The 23,164-nt window shown below is 38.8% G+C and overlaps 1 protein-coding gene across 1 annotated transcript in view; it reads left to right on the top strand.

The window, feature by feature from the left end:
* Positions 1–23,164, top strand: part of LOC136259448 (ankyrin-1-like) — a 455,130-nt gene that overhangs the window by 422,360 nt on the left and 9,606 nt on the right. The window contains exon 13 of the mRNA XM_066052932.1: positions 19,018–19,119. Within this exon, the coding sequence (XP_065909004.1) occupies positions 19,018–19,119 (102 nt within the window). The remainder of the gene's footprint in view (positions 1–19,017; positions 19,120–23,164) is intronic.

Raw genomic sequence — 23,164 nt, 5'->3', positions numbered from 1 at the left:
TTTGTGGAGCAGTAAGTGGTGAGATTTTGCCATTTCAATTAATCTACCAAGAGAAAACGTCTGCATGCTTGCCTAAAGTAAAGCTTCCTAAAGATTGGCTACTGAGCTTCACACTAAACCATTGGTCCAATGAAGACAAAACTGAGGAGTATATTCATTCAGTACTCTTACGTTACTTGGAGAAGAAAAGAGCAGAATTAGGGCTTTCTAACACTTTTCCGGCTGTTGTGTTGTTTGATGCATTTAAAGGTCAGACAACCGAAAGAATTTATCAATTGCTAGAAGCTAACAATGTGTACACAATAAGTGTACCAGCAAATTGTACCGATAAGCTTCAGCCAATGGACTTAAGCGTCAACAAAACTCTGAAAGATTTCATGAAGAAGGAATTTAATGAATGGTATTCCTTGGTAGTGTACGAGACACTTGATGCAGAAATCCAATACCAGCTGATTTACGAATGGCAGTGATGAAACCTCTTGGTGCTCAATGGCTATTAAAGGCTTACAGACATTTAATGGTCAACAAAGAAATCATCCAGAATGGATTCAAGGCTGCAGGAATAGCAGATGCCCTGAAGGAACAACGATCACTGTAGTAGCAATTGTTAAGAACTTGTGTAATAATTGTGTTAATTGCATTAAAATAATCATTTGATTAGTGAAGTTGTACAGCTAAATCACAATATTTTATGGTATATACATTAAATAAAATTCTAGTATCAGTTGTATATGTAGTTCACTTCTGAGGCTTGACCCGGCGAGATAGGGTGACATTTTTCCTTGACTCAGGCAGTTGATTAAATGTGACCTCATCTGTGATTGGTGAAAGTAAGACTTTTCTGGATTACGTTTCTTTGCCAAATATACTGCATATGCGATTGCAAATAGTCCACAGTCACTGAAACCTTGTTGTTTCTGTACTGGTACTACATGAACCTTCTTAACACCAAAAAGCTGCTGTATGATCTTCAGGCTTTTTTCATCTACAGAGTCGTAGAGGGAATCATAGCATTAGGTTTTGACAATATTGTGCTGGCAGTTATCCAATGAGTACCCCTGACATGGACAATTTGCAACTCATTGACTCGGGGAGTTGAACTTGCCTGCAGTAAAGTGGATTGCAAACCTTTAATCGAAAACTGGCACTTTAGTATGGTTAAGGCGTAGTTAATGTGCTTGTCATTTAGTTGAAAACCACCAGCAATTTCATCTCTGTCTGAAAGAGTAAAAGACACTCTTCCAAATTTCACCCATGTTGAACTGGAGACTAGTACAGATGCACTGCTTTGATGCTTCACGGAATCTTTGCTACCACTAGTACTTTCAACTGGATCTAGTAAAACCATAGATAAACAGGCCTCAGCATCATATTTCTGACTCTCTTTTGAGGTAGAATTTCTCCTGTCAGCAACGTCGGGGGCTCATCTTGACATGGCGATTCACATTCTAACACTTTCATACTTGTCGTGGGATCAGTGATGTCTCTTATAGATTCCTGGGTCATGTCTTCTCCTTGTGTGTCTGGTAGAGTGTATTTTACTTCCACAGTAAACTTTGCACCCTCAGGTTGCTCTGGATTACTACTAGAGCTACTGCTTACATCACTGCCACCAGTACCAGCACCACAGATAACTGGCACAGACATAGAAAGCGGCACTGGCCTTTTCATATCAACTAGTATAGACTTTGCTTTATTCACCATCACCTTACAACCAGCAAACTTCATTACCCATGGAATCTCCATGCCACCTTGTGGCAAGTCATGAGAGTGCCGCCTCGAACCTGTAACTGTGCCAGTTATGGTTGTTCCTGTCTTCCCCAGAAAAACGTAACAAACTGCAGAAATTTTCCTAGGCACGTGTCCCACTACAGTGGTCCCCTTACATACCACAACAGCAAAAGGATCGTGGTGGTTTCGTACATCATGGCGACAGTACAGCACTTCTATAAAACTGGACCAAATATCCTTGTAAACGTGATATCCTCTAATCATAGAATCTATCGCAAAGGATTCTACTTCAGACACGAGCTCAGACGCCATTTCACGTGTAGCATACCATGATTTTAATCAAGACCACATGTATTGATGATTGGAAGGGTTCGCAGATATTATAATCGCAGATATTACTGCTAGATGAAAAGCTTGCTTCTTCGCAGAAATTGTGCCTCGCACCTTATACCCGCTATACGGTAATTATTATTTCATCAGACAAAAGCTATCTAATCCAAAACAGCCAAGCTGTAAAAAAAGTGTGCGGCCCTCAAAAAGGCTATGGTGAAATAAGATGTGAAATCCAAGGTGGCGGCCAAGAAATGGCTGTGATGGTAGGTTAACAATTCAGGTGAATTTTGGTGCCGCTTCGTCAATTGACACAAAATTCAGCTGAATTATCATTATTAAAATTTTTACCATTAACCTACCATCACAGCCATTTCTTGGCCGCCACCTTGGATTTCACATGTTTTTTCACCATAGCCTTTTTGAGGGCCGCACACTTTTTTTACAGCTTGGCTGTTTTGGATTAGATTTCACTTCTTTTTGTATTTGTATACCCCAAAGCCGGCCTATGGCCTGCTTTGGGACTTTTTAAACCTATCTTTTTTTCTTTACCACAAGAAGAAGAAAAGATGAAGCAGATGTACCTTAAATATTTCTGATTTTATCAGTAAATGTACAAATTATATATATGATACATATATTTATTACAGAACTGTCCATGGTGGTTTCTTTGTAACTGAACACTCTTCAAGGTAACTTCTTCTAGCTGTTCTCTCTACAGGGTGATTTATTTGTAGCTGGATTCTGTACAGGTGATTTTTTTTGCTGCTGAGCTCTTTACAGAATGGTTTCTTTGTAGCTGAACTCTCTACAAGGTAACTTCTTCTAACTGATCTCTCTACAGGGAGATTTGTTTGTAGCTGAACTCTCTACAGGTGATTTGTTTGCAGCTGAACTATCTAGATAATGGTTTCTTTGTAGCTGAACTCTCTACAAGGTAATTTCTTCTAGCTGAACTCTCTACATGGTGGTTTCTTTGTAGCTGAACTCTCTACAAGATAACTTCTTCTAACTGATCTTTGTACAGGGCAATTTGTTTGTGGCAGAATTTTCTACAGGGTGATTTCTTTGCAGCTGAACTCTCTACATGGTGGTTTCTTTTTACTGTAGCTGAACTCTCTACAACGTAATTTCTTCTAGCTGATCTCTCTACATGGTGATTTGTTTGTAGCTGAATTCTATACAGGTGATTTGTTTGCAGCTGAGCTCTTTACAGAATGATTTCTTTGTAGCTGAACTCTCTACAAGGTAACTTCTTCTAACTGAACTCTCTACAGGGAGATTTGTTTGCAGCTGAACTCTCTTCATGATGGTTTCTTTGTAGCTGAACTCTCTACAAGGTAACTTCTTCTAGCTGAACTCCCTACATTGTGGTTTCTTTGTAGCTCAACTCTCTACAAGGTGACTTCTTCTAGCTGATCTTTCTACAGGGTGATTTGTTTGCAGCTGAACTCTCTATATGGTGGTTCCTTTGTAGCTGAACTCTCTACAAGGTGACTTCTACTAGCTGATCTCTCTACAGGGTGATTTGTTTGTAGCTGAACTCTCTTCATGATGGTTTCTTTGTAGATGAACTCTCTACAAGGTAACTTCTTCTAACTGAACTTTCTACAGGGAGATTTGTTTGCAGCTGAACTCTCTTCATGATGGTTTCTTTGTAGCTGAACTCTCTACAAGGTAACTTCTTCTTGCTGAACTCCCTACATTGTGGTTTCTTTGCAGCTGAACTCTCCACATGATGGTTTCTTTAAATTTGTAGCTGAACTCTCTACAAGGTAACTTCTTCTAGCTGATCTCTCTACAGGGTGATTTGTTTGTAGCTGAACTATCTACAAGATAATTTCTTCTAGCTGATCTCTCTACAGGGTGATTTGTTTGTAGCTGAATTCTGTACAGGTGATTTGTTTGCAGTTGAGCTCTTTACAGAATATTTTCTTTGTAGCTGAACTCTCTACAAGGTAACTTCTTCTAACTAAACTCTCTACAGGGAGATTTGTTTGCAGCTGAACTCTCTTCATGATGGTTTCTTTGTAGCTGAACTCTCTACAAGGTAACTTCTGCTAGCTGAACTCCCTACATTGTGGTTTCTTTGTAGCTGAACTCTCTACAAGGTGACTTCTTCTAGCTGATCTTTCTACAGAGTGATTTGTTTGTAGCTGAATTCTGTACAGGTGATTTGTTTGCAGCTGAGCTCTTTACAGAATGGTTTCTTTGTAGCTGAACTCTCTACAAGGTAACTTCTTCTAACTAAACTCTCTACAGGGAGATTTATTTGCAGCTGAGCTCTCTTCATGATGGTTTCTTTGTAGCTGAACTCTCTACAAGGTGACTTCTTCTAGCTGATCTTTCTACAGGGTGATTTGTTTGTGGCTGAACTCTCTACAAGGAAACTTCTTCTAGCTGATCTCTCTACAGGGAGATTGGTTTGTAGCTGAACTCTCTACAGGTGATTTGTTTGCAGCTGAACTCTCCACATAATGGTTTCTTTGTAGCTGAACTCTCTACAAGGTAACTTCTTCTAGCTGATCTCTCTACAGGGTGATTTGTTTGTAGCTGTATTCTGTACAGGTGATTTGTTTGCAGCTGAGCTCTTTACAGAATGGTTTCTATGTAGCTGAACTCTTTACAAGGTAACTTCTTCTAGCTGATGTCTCTACCTGGTCACTAGTTTGTAAATGAATTCTCTACATGGTGGTTTCTTTGTAACTGAACTCTCTACAAGGAAACTTCTTCTAGCTGATCTCTCTACAGGGAGATTTCTTTGTAGCTGAACTCTCTACAGGTGATTCATTTGCAGCTGAACTCTCTACATGATGGTCTCTTTGTAGCTGAACTCTCTACAAGTTAACTTCTTCTAGCTGATCTCTCTACAGGGTGATTTGTTTGTAGCTGAACTCTCTACATTGTGGTTTCTTTGTAACTGAACTCTACAAGGTGATTTCTTCTAGCTGAATTATCTCTTTCTATAGTTGCATGAATTCCCTACAAGGTAACTTCTTCTAGCTGATCTCTCTACAGGGTGAATTGATTGTGGCTGATCTCTCTACTGGGTGACTTGTTTGTAGCTGATCTCTATACAGGTTACTTGTTTCTAGCTGATCTCTTGAATTCTCTTCGGGTGACTGCTCTATTAGGATGACTGCTCTATTAGGATGACTGCTCTATTAGAGTATCTCGATCTCGCACTTGCTACACCAAGTTGGATTTCGTGTTATAACTCCGTGGCTTTAAGTTTGATTCTTCTACAACATTGAAGAGCCTTTCTAAGGTGATAACTCCATCTGTACAGCGATTTTCAAAGCATTACCCCAAACGGTTTACCTGGTAGGCGTGGCAAGCAGTCGTTTTTTATTAGCTAATCTCGATTGCGTAATTGTTACACACTGTTGGTTTTTTCGTTGTATCTTCCTGGTTTTTAGCTCGATTTCTTTCAAACCACAAAAGGTTTGAGGTTCAATAGTTAACCTATTCACCCACTGATTTTCAGCTTCTTCCCATACGCGGTTTACGCTGTAGGTGTGACAACATATTGGTGTTATTTTTCGTGAATAATCGCTCATAACTCTTTGCCTGTTTATCGTATTCCAGCCAATGTCGGTACAGAGATGCGCCATTATACCCCCCCTTCTGTGTGCCAAATTCCAAGGCGATCGGATATGGCGTTCGCGTTTTATAGCAGTTTTTGTAAGTGTGCGAAAAGAGGAAGAAAAATAAGAAGAAAAAAAAAACGAAGAAACTAGGCCAATTTTTGAAGTCGCATATCTCGGGAACGCTTGAAGCGATTTTGCTCAAATTTGGAATGTGGAGTGCTGAAGGTGGAGGGAGTGTCCACAGCAAACTTCGTCTTGTTTCATCAAGAGCTACGGAGGTGCGAAAATTGCGTTTTCTTTCTTCCTGTCAATATACTCACGGGTGTTACGTGCCGGCTTATTGGGCCGCACGACACACTACCGTGTGTCTTGATACACACAATTACTTCCTTTCTTCTGCAATTCTTTACAAGTTAAATGGAAGCAGCATCAAAGGCATATGGCCAGCTTTGTGACTTGCAATACAAAAAGAAGTTATATCTAAACCAAAACAGCCAAGCTGTAAAAAAAGAGTGCGGCCCCCAAGGTGAAAAAAGATGTGAAATCCAAGGTGGCGGCCAAAAAATGGCTGTGATGGTAGGTTAATGGCAAAAATTTTAATTACGACAATTCAGATGAATTTGGTGCTGGCTGTTTTGGTTTAGATAATGTAGTGTGTCGTGTAGCCCAAGTAGCCGGCGCACCACACCGTGAGTATATTTACAGGAAGAAAGTAAATGCGATTTTCACATCTTTGTAGCTCCGTGATTCCTTATCCGATTGGAACCAAAGTTGCTACAGAATTGCCGCCTAGGTAAGGGAGTCTACATTCCAACTTTGAAGAAAATCGCTCAAACCATTTCCAAGATACGAGTGACCAAAGTTTGAGTTTTTTCCTCGTTTTTTTTCTTCTTCTACTTTTTCTTCTCTTCTTTTCGCACACTTTGCAAAATCTGCCACAACACATGAATGCATGCTCCAATAGGGCTGACATTTGGCACACTTAAAGAGCTCATTAAGGCAAATCTCCGTACCAACTTTGGTAGGAATCCGATGAACATTCACGGAGTTATGACCGATTATTTGCGTACAATTAGGTCGAAGGTCTGTCACGCCTACAGGGTAAACCCCTTGGAGGAATCAGTTGAAAATTGATATGTAGATGAAGCAACCATCGTAGGAGAGCCTTTTTGTGGTTTGAAAGGAATCGGAATAAAGACCATCGAGATATGACACAAAACCCAACCTGTGTCAAAATTACGCGATCGATTTTTATGAATAAAAAACTATTAGTTTTCGTGTCTACCAGTCAAACCGCTTAGAGCAATGAGCTGAAAATCAGTGTGTAGCTGGAATAATTGTCATAGAAGGTCCTTGCAGTAGTACAGAAGAATCGGATTACAAACCACTGAGTTACGATTCCAAAGCCAACTACGTGTAGCACATGATACTCTAATAGAACAGTCACCCTAATAGAGCATTCAGCTGCGATTATAATTTACTCCATTATAGAATTATATTACATTGCAAGTTATTCTGTAGGGAGTCCAGCTACAAACAAGTTATGCTGTAGTCAGATAAGCTAGAAGAAGGTACGTAATAGAGAGTTCAGCTACAAAGAAACCATCATGTAGAGAGTTCAGCTGCAAACAAATTACCCTGTAGAGAATTCAGCTACAAACAAATTGCCCTGTAGAGAGATCAGCTAGAAAAAGTTACCTTGTAGAGAGTTCAATTACAAAGGAACCATCGTGTAGAGAGTTCAGCTACAAACAAATCCCTAGTAGAAAGTTCCACTATGAACTGATCACCCTGTAGAGAGTTCAGTTAGAAACAAGTCATCCTGTAGAGAGATCAGCTAGAAGAATTACATTGTAGAGAGTTCAGCTACAAAGAAACTACCATGTAGAGAGTTCAGCTGCAAACAAAATCGCCCTGTAGAGAATTCAGCTACAAACAAATCACCCTGTAGAAAGATCAGCTAGAAGAAGTTACCTTGTAGAGAGTTCAGCTACAAACAAGTTATCCAGTAGAGAGATCAGCAGCTAGAAGCATCACCAGCTATATTTTTCTTTACCACAAGAAAAAGAAGGAGATGAAGCAGATTTTATAAATACTTTAACTCATTCTGATTTTATCAGTAAATGTACAAATTATATATATATAATGCATATCAAGACACACGGTAGTGTGTCGTGCGGCCCAAGAAGCCGGCGCGCCACACCGTGAGTATATTGACAGGAAGAACGAAAATGTCATTTTCACATCTTTGTATCTCGGTGATCACTTATCTAATTGGAACCAAATTTGCTACACAGTTTCCCGCCAGCCAAGGGTGTCTACATTCCAAATTTGAAGGAAATCGCTCCAGCCATTTCCGAGATACGAGCTGCCAAAGTTTCATTTTTTTTCTTCGTTTATTTTTCTTCTTCGTCTTTTCGCACACTTGCAAAAATTGCTGTAACAAGCAAACGCGTACTCCAATCGCCTTGACATTTGGCACACAGAAAGGGAGTCCAAAGGCGAATCCTAGCATCAAATTTGGTACAAATCCGATGAATGGTTCAGGAGTTATGACCGATTATTCGCGTAAAACAAGATCGATTTGTTGTCACGCCTACAGGGTAAACCGCTTCATGTAATGAGTTGAAAATTGCTATGTAGATGGAGTAACCATAGTAGGAGTGCCTTTTGGTGGTTAGAAAGAAATCGAGATAAAGACCACGGAGATATGACACAAAACCCAACCTGTGTCACAATTACGCGATCGATTTTTATGAATAAAAAGTATTAGTTTTCACGCCTACTAGGCAAACCGCTTAGAGCAATGAGCTGAAAATCGGTGTATAGCTGGAATAATCTTCATAGAAAGTCCTTGCAGTAGTACAGAAGAATCGGATTACAAACCACTGAGTTGATTCGAAAGCCAACTCCGTGTAGGAAATGCGAGATCGAGATACTCTAATAGAACAGTCACCCTAATAGAGCATTCGGATAATTGATTTATTCCATTATAGAATTTTATTACATCACAAGTTATTCTGTAGGGAGTTCAGCTACAAACAGTTAATCTTATAGACAGTTCAGCAAGAAGACAGTCACCATGTGGAGAGTTAAGCAAATATATCACTATAGAGATTCAGAACATTACAAGTCATACTGAAGAAAGTTCAGCTATAAACAAGTCATGCACTGTGTAGAGAATTCAGCTACAATTAAGTCACTCTCTAGAGAATTCAGTTACACAGAATTCAGCTACACACAAGTCACTGTGGAGAGAGTTCAGCTACAAACAAATTACCCTTTAGAGTGATCAGCTACAAACAAAACACTTTGCAGGGTGTTCAGCTGCAACAAATCAACCTTTAGAGCGATCAGCAATGAACAAATCAACACAAATCTACCTGTAGAGAGATAATCTAGAAACAAATCACCCTGTAGAGAGTTCAGCTACAAAAATACACCCTGTAGAGACATCAGCTAGAAACTAGACACAATGTAAGGAGTTCAGCTACAAGCAATCACCCTGTAGAGAGTTCAGCTAAAACAAATCAACCTGCAGAGAAATCAGCTACAGACAAATCACCTTATAGAGAGTTCCGCTACAAACAGATTACATGTAGAGAGATCGGCTACAAACAAATCAACCTGCAGAGAGATCAGCTACACACAAATCAACTTGTAGAGAGATCAGCTACAAACAAATCACCCTGTAGGGAGATCAGCTAGAAACTACACACAATGTAAGGAGTTCAGCTAAAAACAAATCACCCTGTAGAGAGTTCAGCTAAAACAAATCAACCTGCAGAGAGATCAGCTACAAACAAATCACCTTATAGATAGTTCAGCTACAAACAAATTACCTTGTAGAGAGATCGGCCACAAACAAATCAACCTGCAGAGAGATCAGCTACACACAATTCAACTTGTAGAGAGATCAGCTACATACAAATCACCCTGTAGAGAGATCAGCTAGAAACTAGACACAATGTAAGGAGTTCAGCTACAAGCAAATCACCCTGTAGAGAGTTCAGCTACAAACAAACCAACCTGTAGAGCGATCAGCTAGAAACAAATTACCCTGAAGAGAGGTCAGCTACAAAAAATTACCCTGTAGAGAGATCAGCTAGAAACAAATCACCCTGAAGAGAGGTCAGCTACAAAAAATCACCTTGTAGAGAAATCAACTACAAACAAAACATTTTGCAGAGAGTTCAGCTACAAACAAATCAACCTTTAGAGCGATCAGCAACAAACAAATTACCTTGTAGAGAGATTGGCTACAAACAAATCACCCTGCAGAGAGAACAGCTACAAACTAGACACAAAGTAAGGAGTTCAGCTACAAGCAAATTACCCTGTAGAGAGTTCATCTACAAACAAATCAACCTGTAGAGCAATCAGCTAGAAACAAATCGCCCTGAAGAGAGGTCAGCTACAAAAATTACCCTGTAGAGAGATCAGCTAGAAACAAATCACCCTGAAGAGAGGTCAGCTACAAAAAAATCACCCTGTAGAGAGATCGGCTACAAACAAATCAACCTGCAGAGAGATCAGCTACACACAAATCAACTTGTAGAGAGTTCAGCTACAAACAAATTACCCTGTAGAGAGATCGGCTACAAACAAATCAGCCTGTAGAGAGTTCAGCTAAAACAAATCAACCTGCAGAGAGATCAACTACAAACAAATCACCTTATAGAGAGTTCAGCTACAAACAAATTACCCTATAGAGAGATCGGCTACAAACAAATCAACCTGCAGAGAGATCAGCTACACACAAATCAACTTGTAGAGAGATCAGCTACAAACAAATCACCCTGTAGAGAGATCAGCTAGAAACTACACACAATGTAAGGAGTTCAGCTACAAATAAATCACCCTGTAGAGTGTTCAGCTAAAACAAATCAACCTGCAGGGTCATTCCATACCAAATCAACAAAAAAAAATCCGGACCCCTTTCGATTTTCATGAAATTTGGCACAAACGTGGCCCCTTTCAAGAAACTTTCTCACACCAAAATTTGGCTCATTTCATAAGTCTCCCTTTAAGTTATGACCACTCAAAGTTTCTGCTGAAAATTTTATTTTGCTTACATGTCTTCAATAAAATGGCCATAACTTTGCTTGTGATTGATGTAGAAACATTTGGTTTAGATTTTTGAAATGCTTATTACATTTTCTTTCAGGTGATATATAATGTTTTATAATTGCTCAAAGGAAAAGGTCAAACCACAAAAATGTAGCTTTTTCCTTTGATCTTAATTTTCAAAAATATATATTCTTTGATTAAATTTATTTTTGGTTTACATGTTACTCTAATACCCATCATTCATCACTGTGAGTTTAAAGTTGGGACCAATAGTAGATCATGAGTTATAAGTGTTAATGTGTAGCCTTGTAATCACTGCTGTTTGTATGGTATTTTCCAGTGTAATTTCCAATACCAATTGCAAGTTACCTGATATTAGTATGTCAAAAATCATTTTATGCATTAAAATAGTTAGGGTTGTATTGACAAGGGCTCAGTACACTGAAACCATACTAACAGAGCCACTTTTAAAGCTAAGAAAGTTGGAGCAATAATAAGGCTGCCTAATAAAAGAATCACTGATTATGTTTTTGCCGTAAGTTCAGTGTCCTATAATCTTATTATAGAGGTAGCTATATTTATAAGGGATTAACTGTACAACTAATGATATTCCAATGTATTCTTTCAATTTTACTTACTGTACAATAATATTCGGCCACAGATTATGATGATAGTTTCCAATCTTATACGCGTGTATAATGGATGCAAACGACATGCACAGTTATTCATACATATGTACATGTAAAGTGGAATTGAAATGCCATGTCTTAGTGATATCCAAAGCTTCTTGGTCTTAATAACTAGATAGCTGCTTCATATAGTTGCATTAGAGTAGAAATATTCTATTTTAAGTTGGCCCTTATAAAAAGGTGGCCTTTAAGGTAGCTGCTAAGATATGTTACACTGTATATCACTCTGAATCATACTCTGAAAGGGAATGCCTACTACTGCATGGCCACTTAAAGGCCACCTTTATATGTTTGAACCTATAAATAATGCCTTTGCTGGAAAAATGTACACTTCTAAAACCACTATGTATTGTCTTACTCGTCAAATTAAAAATTTGATGGAATAGAGTGGAAAGTGGCCACCTGTATAGAAAGGCCACCACTCCAATAAGGCCAATTTTAAATTGTTGCTGTACACTTATGCAAATGTATTAAGCAGCTACCTACACATTACGGCCCATAAATTTTGGCCCTAAGTTAACTGGCTTAAACTCCATACATCAGCTGTATCATGATAAAAATAGCAATGTAGCTCATAATTTGATTCTATAATTAGAATCATAGAAATTTTCCATAGAAATTACATTGTAGAAAGGTTCACTACAGCAATTGCACACTGATCCATATCTATAGCTTTAAGTGAAAAACATCAACAATCAATTAAAGAAAGGGTCAACGCAACTAACTTCAAAGTTAAATCAGAGCATTATGGTAAAACTTGAGACTGAAACTGGTGCATATTGCATGACAGTCTCTACAATCATTCACATGGAAACTTGATACATTGATATCAGTACACAATTGAATTTTTTAAGGTATAAGTTGAAAAGAATGTTAATACTACATCAGTTGTTCATTACTACTTGTTAGAAAAGCTCTAGTAGATTACAATATTGAAATATTCATGCCTGTGTGAATGCAGCTACATAACATTGTTTTATTTGTAAGTGTTTCAAATTACAGTGGAACTTGTCTTAGCAGCCACCTGTAACGAAAGGCCACCTTTCTATTAAGGGCCAACTTTAAATTGTTCAAGTAAAAGATTTGTACACATCAAACTATATAAATAGCCACCTACATTATTAAGGCCAAAAAATATTGGCCTTACTGGCTTAGACAGTTTCCACTATAGCTACATTTGTGTATCAAAATACGTACTTGCATATCAACAATCAGCATTAAATGCTAACAGTAGCAGTTACTGTAGCTAGTGAAAATCTCATCAAGTTCAATATTTCACTACTATATGATGAAATATTAAACTTGAATATTCGACTTGGTGTCATAATCAGAAACAATATATACAAGCTTGATAAGGGGTAAATTACTTGAGTATATGTATTTAATTACAAGCTTTTACAGGGTTTTCTTACAAAACATAAACAAATTAACTTTACTTACAAACCAACAATGTATAAAATAATTGTGACGTACTATTATATAAAGTTACTTGCAATTGGTATTGCATCTTAGCGTATTTGAACCATACAAACAACAGTGATTACAAGGCTACACATTAACACTTATAACTCATGATCTACTACTGGTCCCAACTTTAAACTCACAGTGATGAATGGTAGTTATTAGAGCATCATGTAAACCAAAAATATATTTAATTAAAGAATATATATTTTTGAAAATTAAGATCAAAGGAAAAAGCTACATTTTTGTGGTTTGACCTTTTCCTTTGAACGATTATAAAACATTATATATCACCTGAAAGAGAATTTAATAAGCATTTCAAAAATCTAAACCAGATGTTTCTATGTCAATCACAAGCAAAGTTATGGCCATTTTATTGAAGACATGTAAGCAAAATAAAATTTTCAGCAGAAACTTTGAGTGGTCATAACTTAAAGGGAGACCTATGAAATGAGCCAAATTTTGGTGCGAGAAAGTTTCTTGAAAGGGGCCATGTTTGTACCAAATTTCACGAAAATCGAAAGGGGTCTGGATTTTTTTTTGTTGATTTGGTATGGAATGACCCTGCAGAGAGATTAGCTACAAACAAATCACCTTTTAGACAGTTCAGCTACAAACAAATTACCCTGTAGAGAGATCGGCTACAAACAAATCAACCTGCAGAGAGATCAGCTACACACAATTCAACTTGTAGAGAGATCAGCTACAAACAAATCACCCTGTAGAGAGATCAGCTAGAAACTAGACACAATGTAAGGAGTTCAGCTACAAGCAAATCACCCTGTAGAGAGTTCATCTACAAACAAACCAATCTGTAGAGCGATCAGCTAGAAACAAATCACCCTGAAGAGAGGTCAGCTACAAAAAATCACCTTGTAGAGAGATCAACTACAAACAAAACATTTTGCAGAGAGTTCAGCTACAAACAAATCAACCTTTAGAGCGATCAGCAACAAACAAATCAACCTGTAGAGAAACAAACCAACCTGCAGAGTTATCAGCTACAAACAAATCAGCTTGTAGAGAGATCAGTTACACACAAATCAACCTGTACAGAGATAAGCTAAAAACAAATCCAGAGTTCAGCTAAAACAAATCAATCTGCAGAGAGATTAGCTACATACAAATCATCTTATAGATAGTTCAGCTACAAACAAATTACCTTGTAAAGAGATCGGCTACAAACAAATCACCCTGCAGAGAGATCAGCTACACACAAATCAACTTGTATAGAGATCAGCTACAAACAAATCACCCTGTAGAGAGATCAGCTAGAAACTACACACAATGTAAGGAGTTCAGCTACAAACAAATCACCCTGTAGAGAGACCAGCTACAAACTAGACACAAAGTAAGGAGTTCAGCTACAAGCAAGTTACCCTGTAGAGAGTTCATCTACAAGCAAATCAACCTACAGAGCAATCAGCTAGAAACAAATCACCCTGAAGAGAGGTCAGCTACAAAACATCACCCTGTAGAGAGATCAGCTAGAAACAAATCACCCTAAAGAGAGGTCAGCTACAAAAAAATCACCCTGTAGAGAGATCAGCTAGAAACAAATCACCCTGAAGAGAGGTCAGCTACAAACAAAACACTTTGCAGAGAATTCAGCTACAAACAAATCAGCTTGTAGAAGATCAGTTACACACAAATCAACCTGTAGAGAGATAAACTAGAAACAAATCACCCTGTAGAGAGTTCAGCTACAAGCAAAACACCCTGTAGAGAGTTCAGCAACAAAGAAACCACCTTGTAGAGAGTTCAGCTGCAAACAAATCACCTTATAGAGAGTTCAGCAACAAACAAATCACCCTGTAGAGAGATCAGCTAGAAACTAGACACAATGTAAGGAGTTCAGCAACAAGCAAATCACCCTTTAGTGAGTTCAGCTACAAACAAATCAACCTGCAGTGAGATCACCTACAAAACAGCACCTTGTACAGAGTTCAGCTACAAACAAAGTACCCTGTAGAGAGATCGGCTACAAACAAATCAACCTGTAGAATGATCAGCTACACACAAATCAACTTGTAGAGAGATCAGCTACAAACAAATCACCCTGTAGAGAGATCAGCTAGAAACTAGACACAATGTAAGGAGTTCAGCTACAAACAAACCATCATGTAGACAGTTCAGCTGCAAACAAATCACCCTGCAGAGAGTTCAGCTACAAAAAAATCACCCTGTAGAGAGTTCAGCTAGACGAAGTCACCTTATAGAGAGTTCAGCTACAAAGACACCACCATGTAGAGAGTTTAGCTACAAACAAATCACCTGTAGAGAGTTCAGCTAGAAACAAAATACCCTGTAGAGAGACCAGCTAGAAGAGGTTACCTTGTAGAGAGTTCAGCTACAAAGAAACCATCCTGTATATAGTTCAGCTACATTTCAAGTCACTCAGTAGAGAGATCAGCTGCAAAAAAGTATCCTGTGGGCATAATGGGCATGTAATAAATATATGTATATAATTTGTATAATTACTAATAAAATCAAAAATAATTGAAGTACTAAAATTCTTCTTTAAGTTCTTTTCTTCTTCCTGTAGTAAAGAAAAAAACACGTGGGTTAAAAAAGCCCCAGAGCCAGCCATAGGCCGGCTTTGCAGTATACAAATACAAAAAGAAGTGATATCTAATCAAAAACAGCCAAGCTGTAAAAAAAGGTGCGGCCCCCAAAAAAGCCATGGTGAAAAAAGATGTGAAATCCAAGGTGGCAGCCAAGAAATGGCTGTGATGGTAGGTTAATGGTTACATTTTAATAACGACAATTCAGGTGAATTTTGTGTCGCTTGGTCTTGGCAACAAATTCACCTGAATTGTTGTTATTAAAATGTAACCATTAACCTACCATCACAGCCATTTCTTGGCCGCCACCTTGGATTTCACATCTTTTTTCACCATGGCCTTTTTGGGAGCCGCACCTTTTTTTACAGCTTGGCTGTTTTTGATTAGATATTTATTACATGTCAATTAATCCCCACAGGATAATTTGCAGCTGATCTCTCTACTGGGTGACTTGAAATGTAGCTGAACTTTCTACAGGGTGATTTGCTTGTACGTAGATGAACTCTTTACAGGATTCTCTCTACAGGGTGACTTGACTCTAGCTGAACTCTCTGCAGGATTATCTGTTTGTAGTTGAATTCTCTACAGGGTGATTTGTTTGCAGCTGAACTCTCTGCAAGGTAACTTCTTCTAGCTGATCTGTCTACAGGGTGACTTGTTTCTAGCTGGTCTCTCTACAGGGCGATCTGTTTGTAGCTGAATTCTCTACAGGGTGATTTGTTTGCAACTGAACTCCCTACATGGTGGTTGCTTTGTAGCTGAACTCTCTAAAAGGTGACTTCTTCTAGCTGAACTCTCTACAGGGTGATCTTTTCATAGCTGAACTCTCTACAGGATGATTTATTTGCAACTGAACTCTCTACATGATGGTTTCTTTGTAGCTGAACTCTCTACAGGGTGATTTGTTTGTTGCTGAACTCCCTTCAAGCTAACTTCTTCTAGCTGATCTTTCTACAGGGCGATTTGTTTGTATCTGAGTTCTCTACTGGGTGATTTGTTTACAGCTGAACTCTCTACATGGTAGTTTCTTTATAGCTGAACTCTCTACAAGGTGACTTCTTCTAGCTGATCTCTCTACAGGGTGATTTGTTTGTAGCTGAACGCTCTACAGTTGATTTGTTTGTAGCTGAACTCTCTACAAGGCGATACTTCTAGCTGATCTCTCTACAGGATGACTTGTTTCTAACTGAACTCTCTACAGGGTGATCTGTTCATAGCTGAACTTTCTACTGGGTGATTTGTTTGCAGCTGAACTGTCTACATGGTGGTTTCTTTGTATCTGACCTCTCTACAAGGTAACTTATTCTAGCTGATCTTTTTACAGGGCATATTTGTTTGTAGCTGAGTTCTGAACAGGGTGATTTGTTTACAGCTGAACTCTCTACATGGTAGTTTCTTTGTAGCTGAACTCTCTACAATGTGACGTCTTCTAGCTGAACTCTCTACAGGGTGACTTGTTTCTAGCTGATCTCTCTACAGGGTGACTTGTTTCTAGCTGAACTCTCTAAATGGTGGTTTCTTTGTAGCTGAACTCTCTACAAGGTAACTTCTTCTAGCTGATCTTTCTACAGGGTGATTTGTTTGTAGCTGAATTCTCTACAGGGTGATTTATTTGCAGCTGAACTCTCTACTAGGTGACTTATTTTAGTTGATCTCTCTACAGGTGATTTGTTTGTAGCTGAACTTTCTACAAGGTGATACTTCTAGTTGATCTCTCTACAGGATGACTTGTTTCTAACTGAACTCTCAACAGTGTGATCTGTTCATAGCTGAACTTTCTACTGGGTGATTTGTTTGCAGCTTAACTCTCTACATGGTGGTTTCTTTGTAGCTGAACTCTCTACAAGGTAACTTCTTCTAGCTGATCTTTTTACAGGGCATATTTGTTTGTAGCTTAGTTCTCTACAGGGTGATTTGTTTGCAATTGAACTCTCTACATGGTGGTTTCTTTGTAGCTGAACGCTCTACAAGGTAACTTCTTCTAGCTGATCTTTTTACAGGGCATATTTGTTTGTAGCTGAGTTCTCTACAGGGTGATTTGTTTGCAGCTGAACTCTCTACATGATGGTTTCTTTGTAGCTGAACTCTCTACAAGGTGACTTCTTCTAGCTGATACAGGGTGACTTGTTTCTAGATGAACTCTCTACAGGATGACTTGCATGTAGCAGAATTGTCTATCAGATTAACTGTTTGTAGCTGAATTCCGTACAGAATATCTTGCAATGTAATATAATTCTATAATGGAGTAAGTTATAAACATAGCTGAATGCTCTACTGGGTGACTGTTCTATTAGAGTATCTCGATCTCGCATTTGCAACACTTAGTTGGCTTTCGAATCATGACTCAGTGGTTTCTAATCCGATTCTTCTGTATTACTGCAAGGACTCTCTATGATGATTATCCCAGCTACACACCGATTTTCAGCTTATTGCTCTAAGCGGTTTGCCTGGTAGGCGTGAAAACTAATATTTTGTTTATTCATAAAAATCGATTGCGTAATTGTGACACAGGTTGGGTTTTGTGTCATATCTCCATGGCCTTTATCTCAATTGCTTTCAAACCACAAAAAGGCACTCCTACGATGGTTACTCCATCTACATATCAATTTTCAATTCATTCCTCCAAGGTGTTTACCCTGTAGGCGTGACAGACCTTCGACCTTATTTTACGCAAATAATCGATCATAACTCCGTGAATGTTCATCGGATTCCTACCAAAGCTGGTACTGAGATCCGCCTTACTGAGCCCTTCAAGTGTGCCAAATTTCAGTCCTTTTCGAGTACGCATTCGTGTTTTATGGCAGATTTTGCGAAGTGTGCGAAATGAAGAAGATGAAAAAGAAAACAAAGAAGAAATTGAAACAAAAGTTTGTTCGCTCGTATCTCGGAAATGGCTGGACTGATTTTCTTCAAATTTGGTATGTAGACTCCCATAACTAGCCGGCACTTCTGTAGCAAATTTGGTTCCAATCGGGTAAGGGATCACAAAGCTACATAGGTGTGAAAATTGCATTTTCTTTCTTCCTGTTAATATACTCACGGTGTGGCACGTTGGCTTCTTGGGTCGGCGCGCCACACCGTGAGTATATCCAATGTTGTACTAACTACCATTGTTCATCTCTTGTTTCACTACTTTTTCTTGCTTGGATCCCTACTTCATTTTTAAATTCATAATTTTTAATATATACTTATATAGATGCATTGCATCTATGCATATCAGTAATTTCACCTAAATGTTTTCATACGCATAATCTTTCCTTCTCTGCTGGACATTTAGTAAGATAATTAGTCACAGTCCTTAATGATGTTTTAATGGGTAGATAGTACATAGGAATGTACAGTAGTTGTACCACATGTTTTACATTTTAAGACCTTTAGATACTTATTAAAGTACTTCAACTGTATAAATTTGTCACAGTAAGAATTGTGTGGACTTACCTTATAGTGAGTGATGGATAGACAGTGGACATTTGTATAAAGTGCAGTGTAAAATGTAGGCCTTCCGTACATAAAAGAATGTATGCTTCATTGTACATGTGTGCAATTTGTCTTAATTCTGATTGTGTCATTATTGTTGTATAGCGGTCAGGTGACACTCCATTATGTATTGCATTAAAGAATGGTCACACACAAGTAGCAGAACTATTATTATCAAGAGAAGCTGATGTGAACTGTGTGAAAAATGTGAGTACTAGTATTATAGTACATGTGTGATGTGAGTTCCTACATGGACATGGAAATATGCTTGAGTATGATTGACTTTATAGAATAATATTGTAGAAAATAATTTTAGAAATTAAAGCATGAGAATAGAAATTGCTGCAAAAAGTAAAGAAACAAGAGTCAACCAAGCCAGCATGTCAAGCACACACAGATCTCTATTTGGACTCAATGGATATAGTATAGGAGCTATAAATATAGGATTTAGTAGCACTAACATATTAACCCATTAACAGCTGAATTCCTGGAGGGAATTAAAAAAAAACGCATGACTCAAGACAAGCCTCTTTTCTAAGCAAACAAACAGTTAAGCCCCTTGGAAACCATATATCACTATGTTCCCCATGGACCAAGGAATACAACTATATGCAATTTGTTGCCATAGCAGCAACCACATATACATTACAATATTTTATAACTTCGTATTTTTATATGCAAATGGTAAAACCATACTTGACACAGTTATTCTAACTTTAGAGAGCTAACAACAAACCTTACTTCATCACAACTGCGTTGTATACGCCAACGGGTGAAGCGCTTCATTTCCCTGAGAGCGGAAGGCGATGTTTCAGGTAAGCGTATTCAGCCATAGATTTTTGATACGATTGCCATACGCACATGTGTAAATACTCATGCAATAACAATGGCGTCGTCACGTTTCACAAATTCAGTGATGATAGCAGTCATAGCAGCAAAGGAACGATCAATGACGGAGCGATTTCTTAGGGGGAAGTATGAAACAAACGAGTCTATCGAAGCAGATCAATGGTATCGTGATGTTTACGTGAGTGAATGGACATATTTGTATTGGTTATTGTTTATTGGTTAATATAGATTAGTATACAAGCAATTAGCATTTGTTACAAAACATTATATGCAAAACAATAAAGTGCTGCGTACTAGTTACTACAGTTGGGCTAGCTAGTGTTCCAGTATTCTACCTTTGTGTGATAAAGTTTGAAACATTCCCTATCGTCACTTACACATAAATGTACATTACAGTAAGAACATTTAAATCGAGTTTCATGCCTCAGTTCACTTCTAGAAAGATGTTGCTTGTTCCTTGTCATGTTGCACACTACACATTCAAGTTTCTTTGTCTGTTGTATAGGCCAGTGACCAAGATTCAAGTTCAGTCGTGTTTCACTATGCTCCCCACTCCGCTGATGACCAGCTCGTTGCCGGAAACGATAAGGTCCGATTAGCTGATTGCCTACTGCAATGCGGAAGCTAAGATAACTTCGCTTTCGTCGACTTGGATAACCAGCATACAGTGATGGATTGGAGTACCTCTCTAAGATGTAAGCATTGTAAAGAGCACATTCTATCAGGTGAGCAAAAACTCTTTTCCACCACTTGCAGGATCTTCTTCCCACATTATAGTATCCTATATGCTGATCACTGCGATCCACCCCTCGCATGTACTGCTGATAATCAGGCAGCAGTGGCAGACAAGAAACATCACTTGATGTCCCATCAGGATTAGTACGTCGGACTGTCTCTCCATGTGATGCCCCTTCATGAAAGCTTGATAGAAAATAGACAAATCTTCGATCATACCATGCTGCTGCAAGGAGTGGACCATTTGATAGGTAATTATAGTATCCCCTATCTTCCCTTGTCCTTCTAATTATTGACTTAGGAAACCCTGTTCTGTTTGTTCGAGCTGTCCCACAAGCGTTGTTCTGATCTTCATACAGGGCCATGTACAGACGAGGGCTGGTATAGTAATTGTCGGTGTAAACGTCATGCCCTTCAAGTCCATCCATAAGTTCCAGTACAACTCTTGAACAAAGCCCAATATCAAGGTTTGACTCCATGTTTTGCCTGTGTATATTTGCATTCTGTATATGTACCCATTTGTTGCATCACACAACACAAACACTTTTATCCCCCACTTTGTAGGCTTGTTCTTCATATATTGCTTGAAGTTGAGACGACCCTTGAAAGGGATCATAGCCTCATCTACAGTCACAGCCTGGTGAGGTGTGTAATTGGAAGCACATTGGGCAGTGACCAAGTTCAGCAAGTTTCTCACTTTGAAAAGTTTGTCATGTCATGGATGCCCTGCTGGATGTTGCTGTCTATTATCAGCAAGATGAAGGAAACGGTAGATCTGGAGAAACTTGTCTCTACTCATTATTTCTGAGATACCAGGAGTACTCAGGATCTCCTCATCAACCTGCCAGTACATGTCAAGGTGTGGCAAGTGCAAGATCCCCATCATTATGAGCATTCCAATAAATGCCTTCATTTCTTCACAGGTGACATCTTTCCACGGTCTTGCATATTGCCGACAGGGAAACCGCAAAGCAGCATAACTATTGGTTTCAGTGACCAGCAAGTCCAAAACATCATCAGTAAAGTACAAATAAAATAAATCAACTGGCCTTGTGTTTGGTGGAAATCGTACATTTGGACCAGGAGTTGGTGAGTAGCTAAATTTAGTGTGTGTGGGCTCTATATTCTCCCACTCTCCAGGTAGAAAAGTTACTCCAGCTGCTCTTCCATCACCAGGTATGGTCCCATGTCCCCTACCAGCACCACGACCACGTCCTCTGTCACGACCACGTCCTCCACCAAGACTAGTTGTTCTACTCCGACTACGCTCCCTGCCACGACCACGTCCTCTGCTGTCACTGCGACGTACACCACGTCCACGCCTGGCACTGTCAGTAGGTCCTACACCACCACCACCTCTTGTTGTACCCCGTCCTCGTCGATGTGCACGTGCTGCTCCTCGAGCTGCTGTAGTGGCACGGGTTGGTCAATCAGGTGATGTTGGTATGGAGTCATCATTGGAAGTGTCACTATCAGTAGGATCAAGTCGTCGTTGCTTGGGAGAACTTGGGTGTTCTGAACTGGATAGCTGCAAAGGAATACAAACATTTATTTGCATTATGTAGTCACTCATAAATAATTTTACTTAGCCACAACTTGTATTTTTTATCTATTGTCTGTATGTTTTCTATTTGTATGCTTGTATGTATTCTATCTCTTCGCCAGTGCATATTTATCGTCAACCATTTATACCTTAGTTGTCACCTATTCATATCTATGTGAAATCACTTACACTTTCATCTCTCATTGTGATCACTAATACTTATGTCCTACTGATGGCTTCACTTTGTTCGCTGGGAGCATCATCAAACTGTTCTTCATCAACCCTCTCTTCAGTAGTAGGATCATTCATGTCTTCAGTAGAAGGATTGTCCCTGTCTTCAATATCATCTCTGTCCTCATTCAGGATCGTCAGCAGCATCCCAAGCGTCTGCCACTGGTTCGAGTACAGCTTCAGCCTCCAATTCGCTTCTACGGAGAACAGGCTCGCCCAAGTAGGCATATATCTCTTCTCCTTCATTATCGTCGCTCTCATCACTGCTGAATCCATCATCAAGAACAGTATCGAGAACATCTGTTACGGAAAGTCGGGATGCCATTATGTCATTTACGCGCAAAATGCGAATCGCTTTGCGGGAAGGACCATTTATCCTAGTAACCAAAGGGGTGTGGTCGTATAAATCTTAGCACACGTGCATCGGCCCTTATGGAGCTGCTTTATGGTTAAACTAGCGTGCTTTGCCAAATCATGTGGATTTCTAAATCCATGCCGCCATATGGCGGCTACCGCCGTTAATGGGTTAATAAAATATACTTATATTATCTACGTATGAAGTATAGCATTTTGAAATCTAAGCTGTTTCAGCTTATCTTTTAGCCATTGACAAAGTACTATAACTACTATTCATAGATTCACAGTAGTCATAACCAAGATTAACCATTCCGGTTTACAAATGAAGTCTTCTTGATCAAGTTGCCACCATACTTGTGTATGTAAGTAGTTGTTTTGTCCAGTTTCTACCTACCAGATTTTCATTAGCCTTGTTCAAGGTTCTTAGAGGTTTATATAGAAATTAATGAATAAGTGAGATAAATTAAATCAGCAATACACATTGTCAGCCATACACATGACATCAATCATGATGTTTCTTATTGTTCCTGCATGTAT

Source organism: Dysidea avara, chromosome 6, assembly GCF_963678975.1.
Source record: "Dysidea avara chromosome 6, odDysAvar1.4, whole genome shotgun sequence".
NCBI classification, from domain to species: Eukaryota; Metazoa; Porifera; class Demospongiae; order Dictyoceratida; family Dysideidae; genus Dysidea; species Dysidea avara.
The sequence above is the reverse complement of the archived record's forward strand: the minus strand, read 5'-3'. Positions and strand labels throughout refer to the sequence as shown.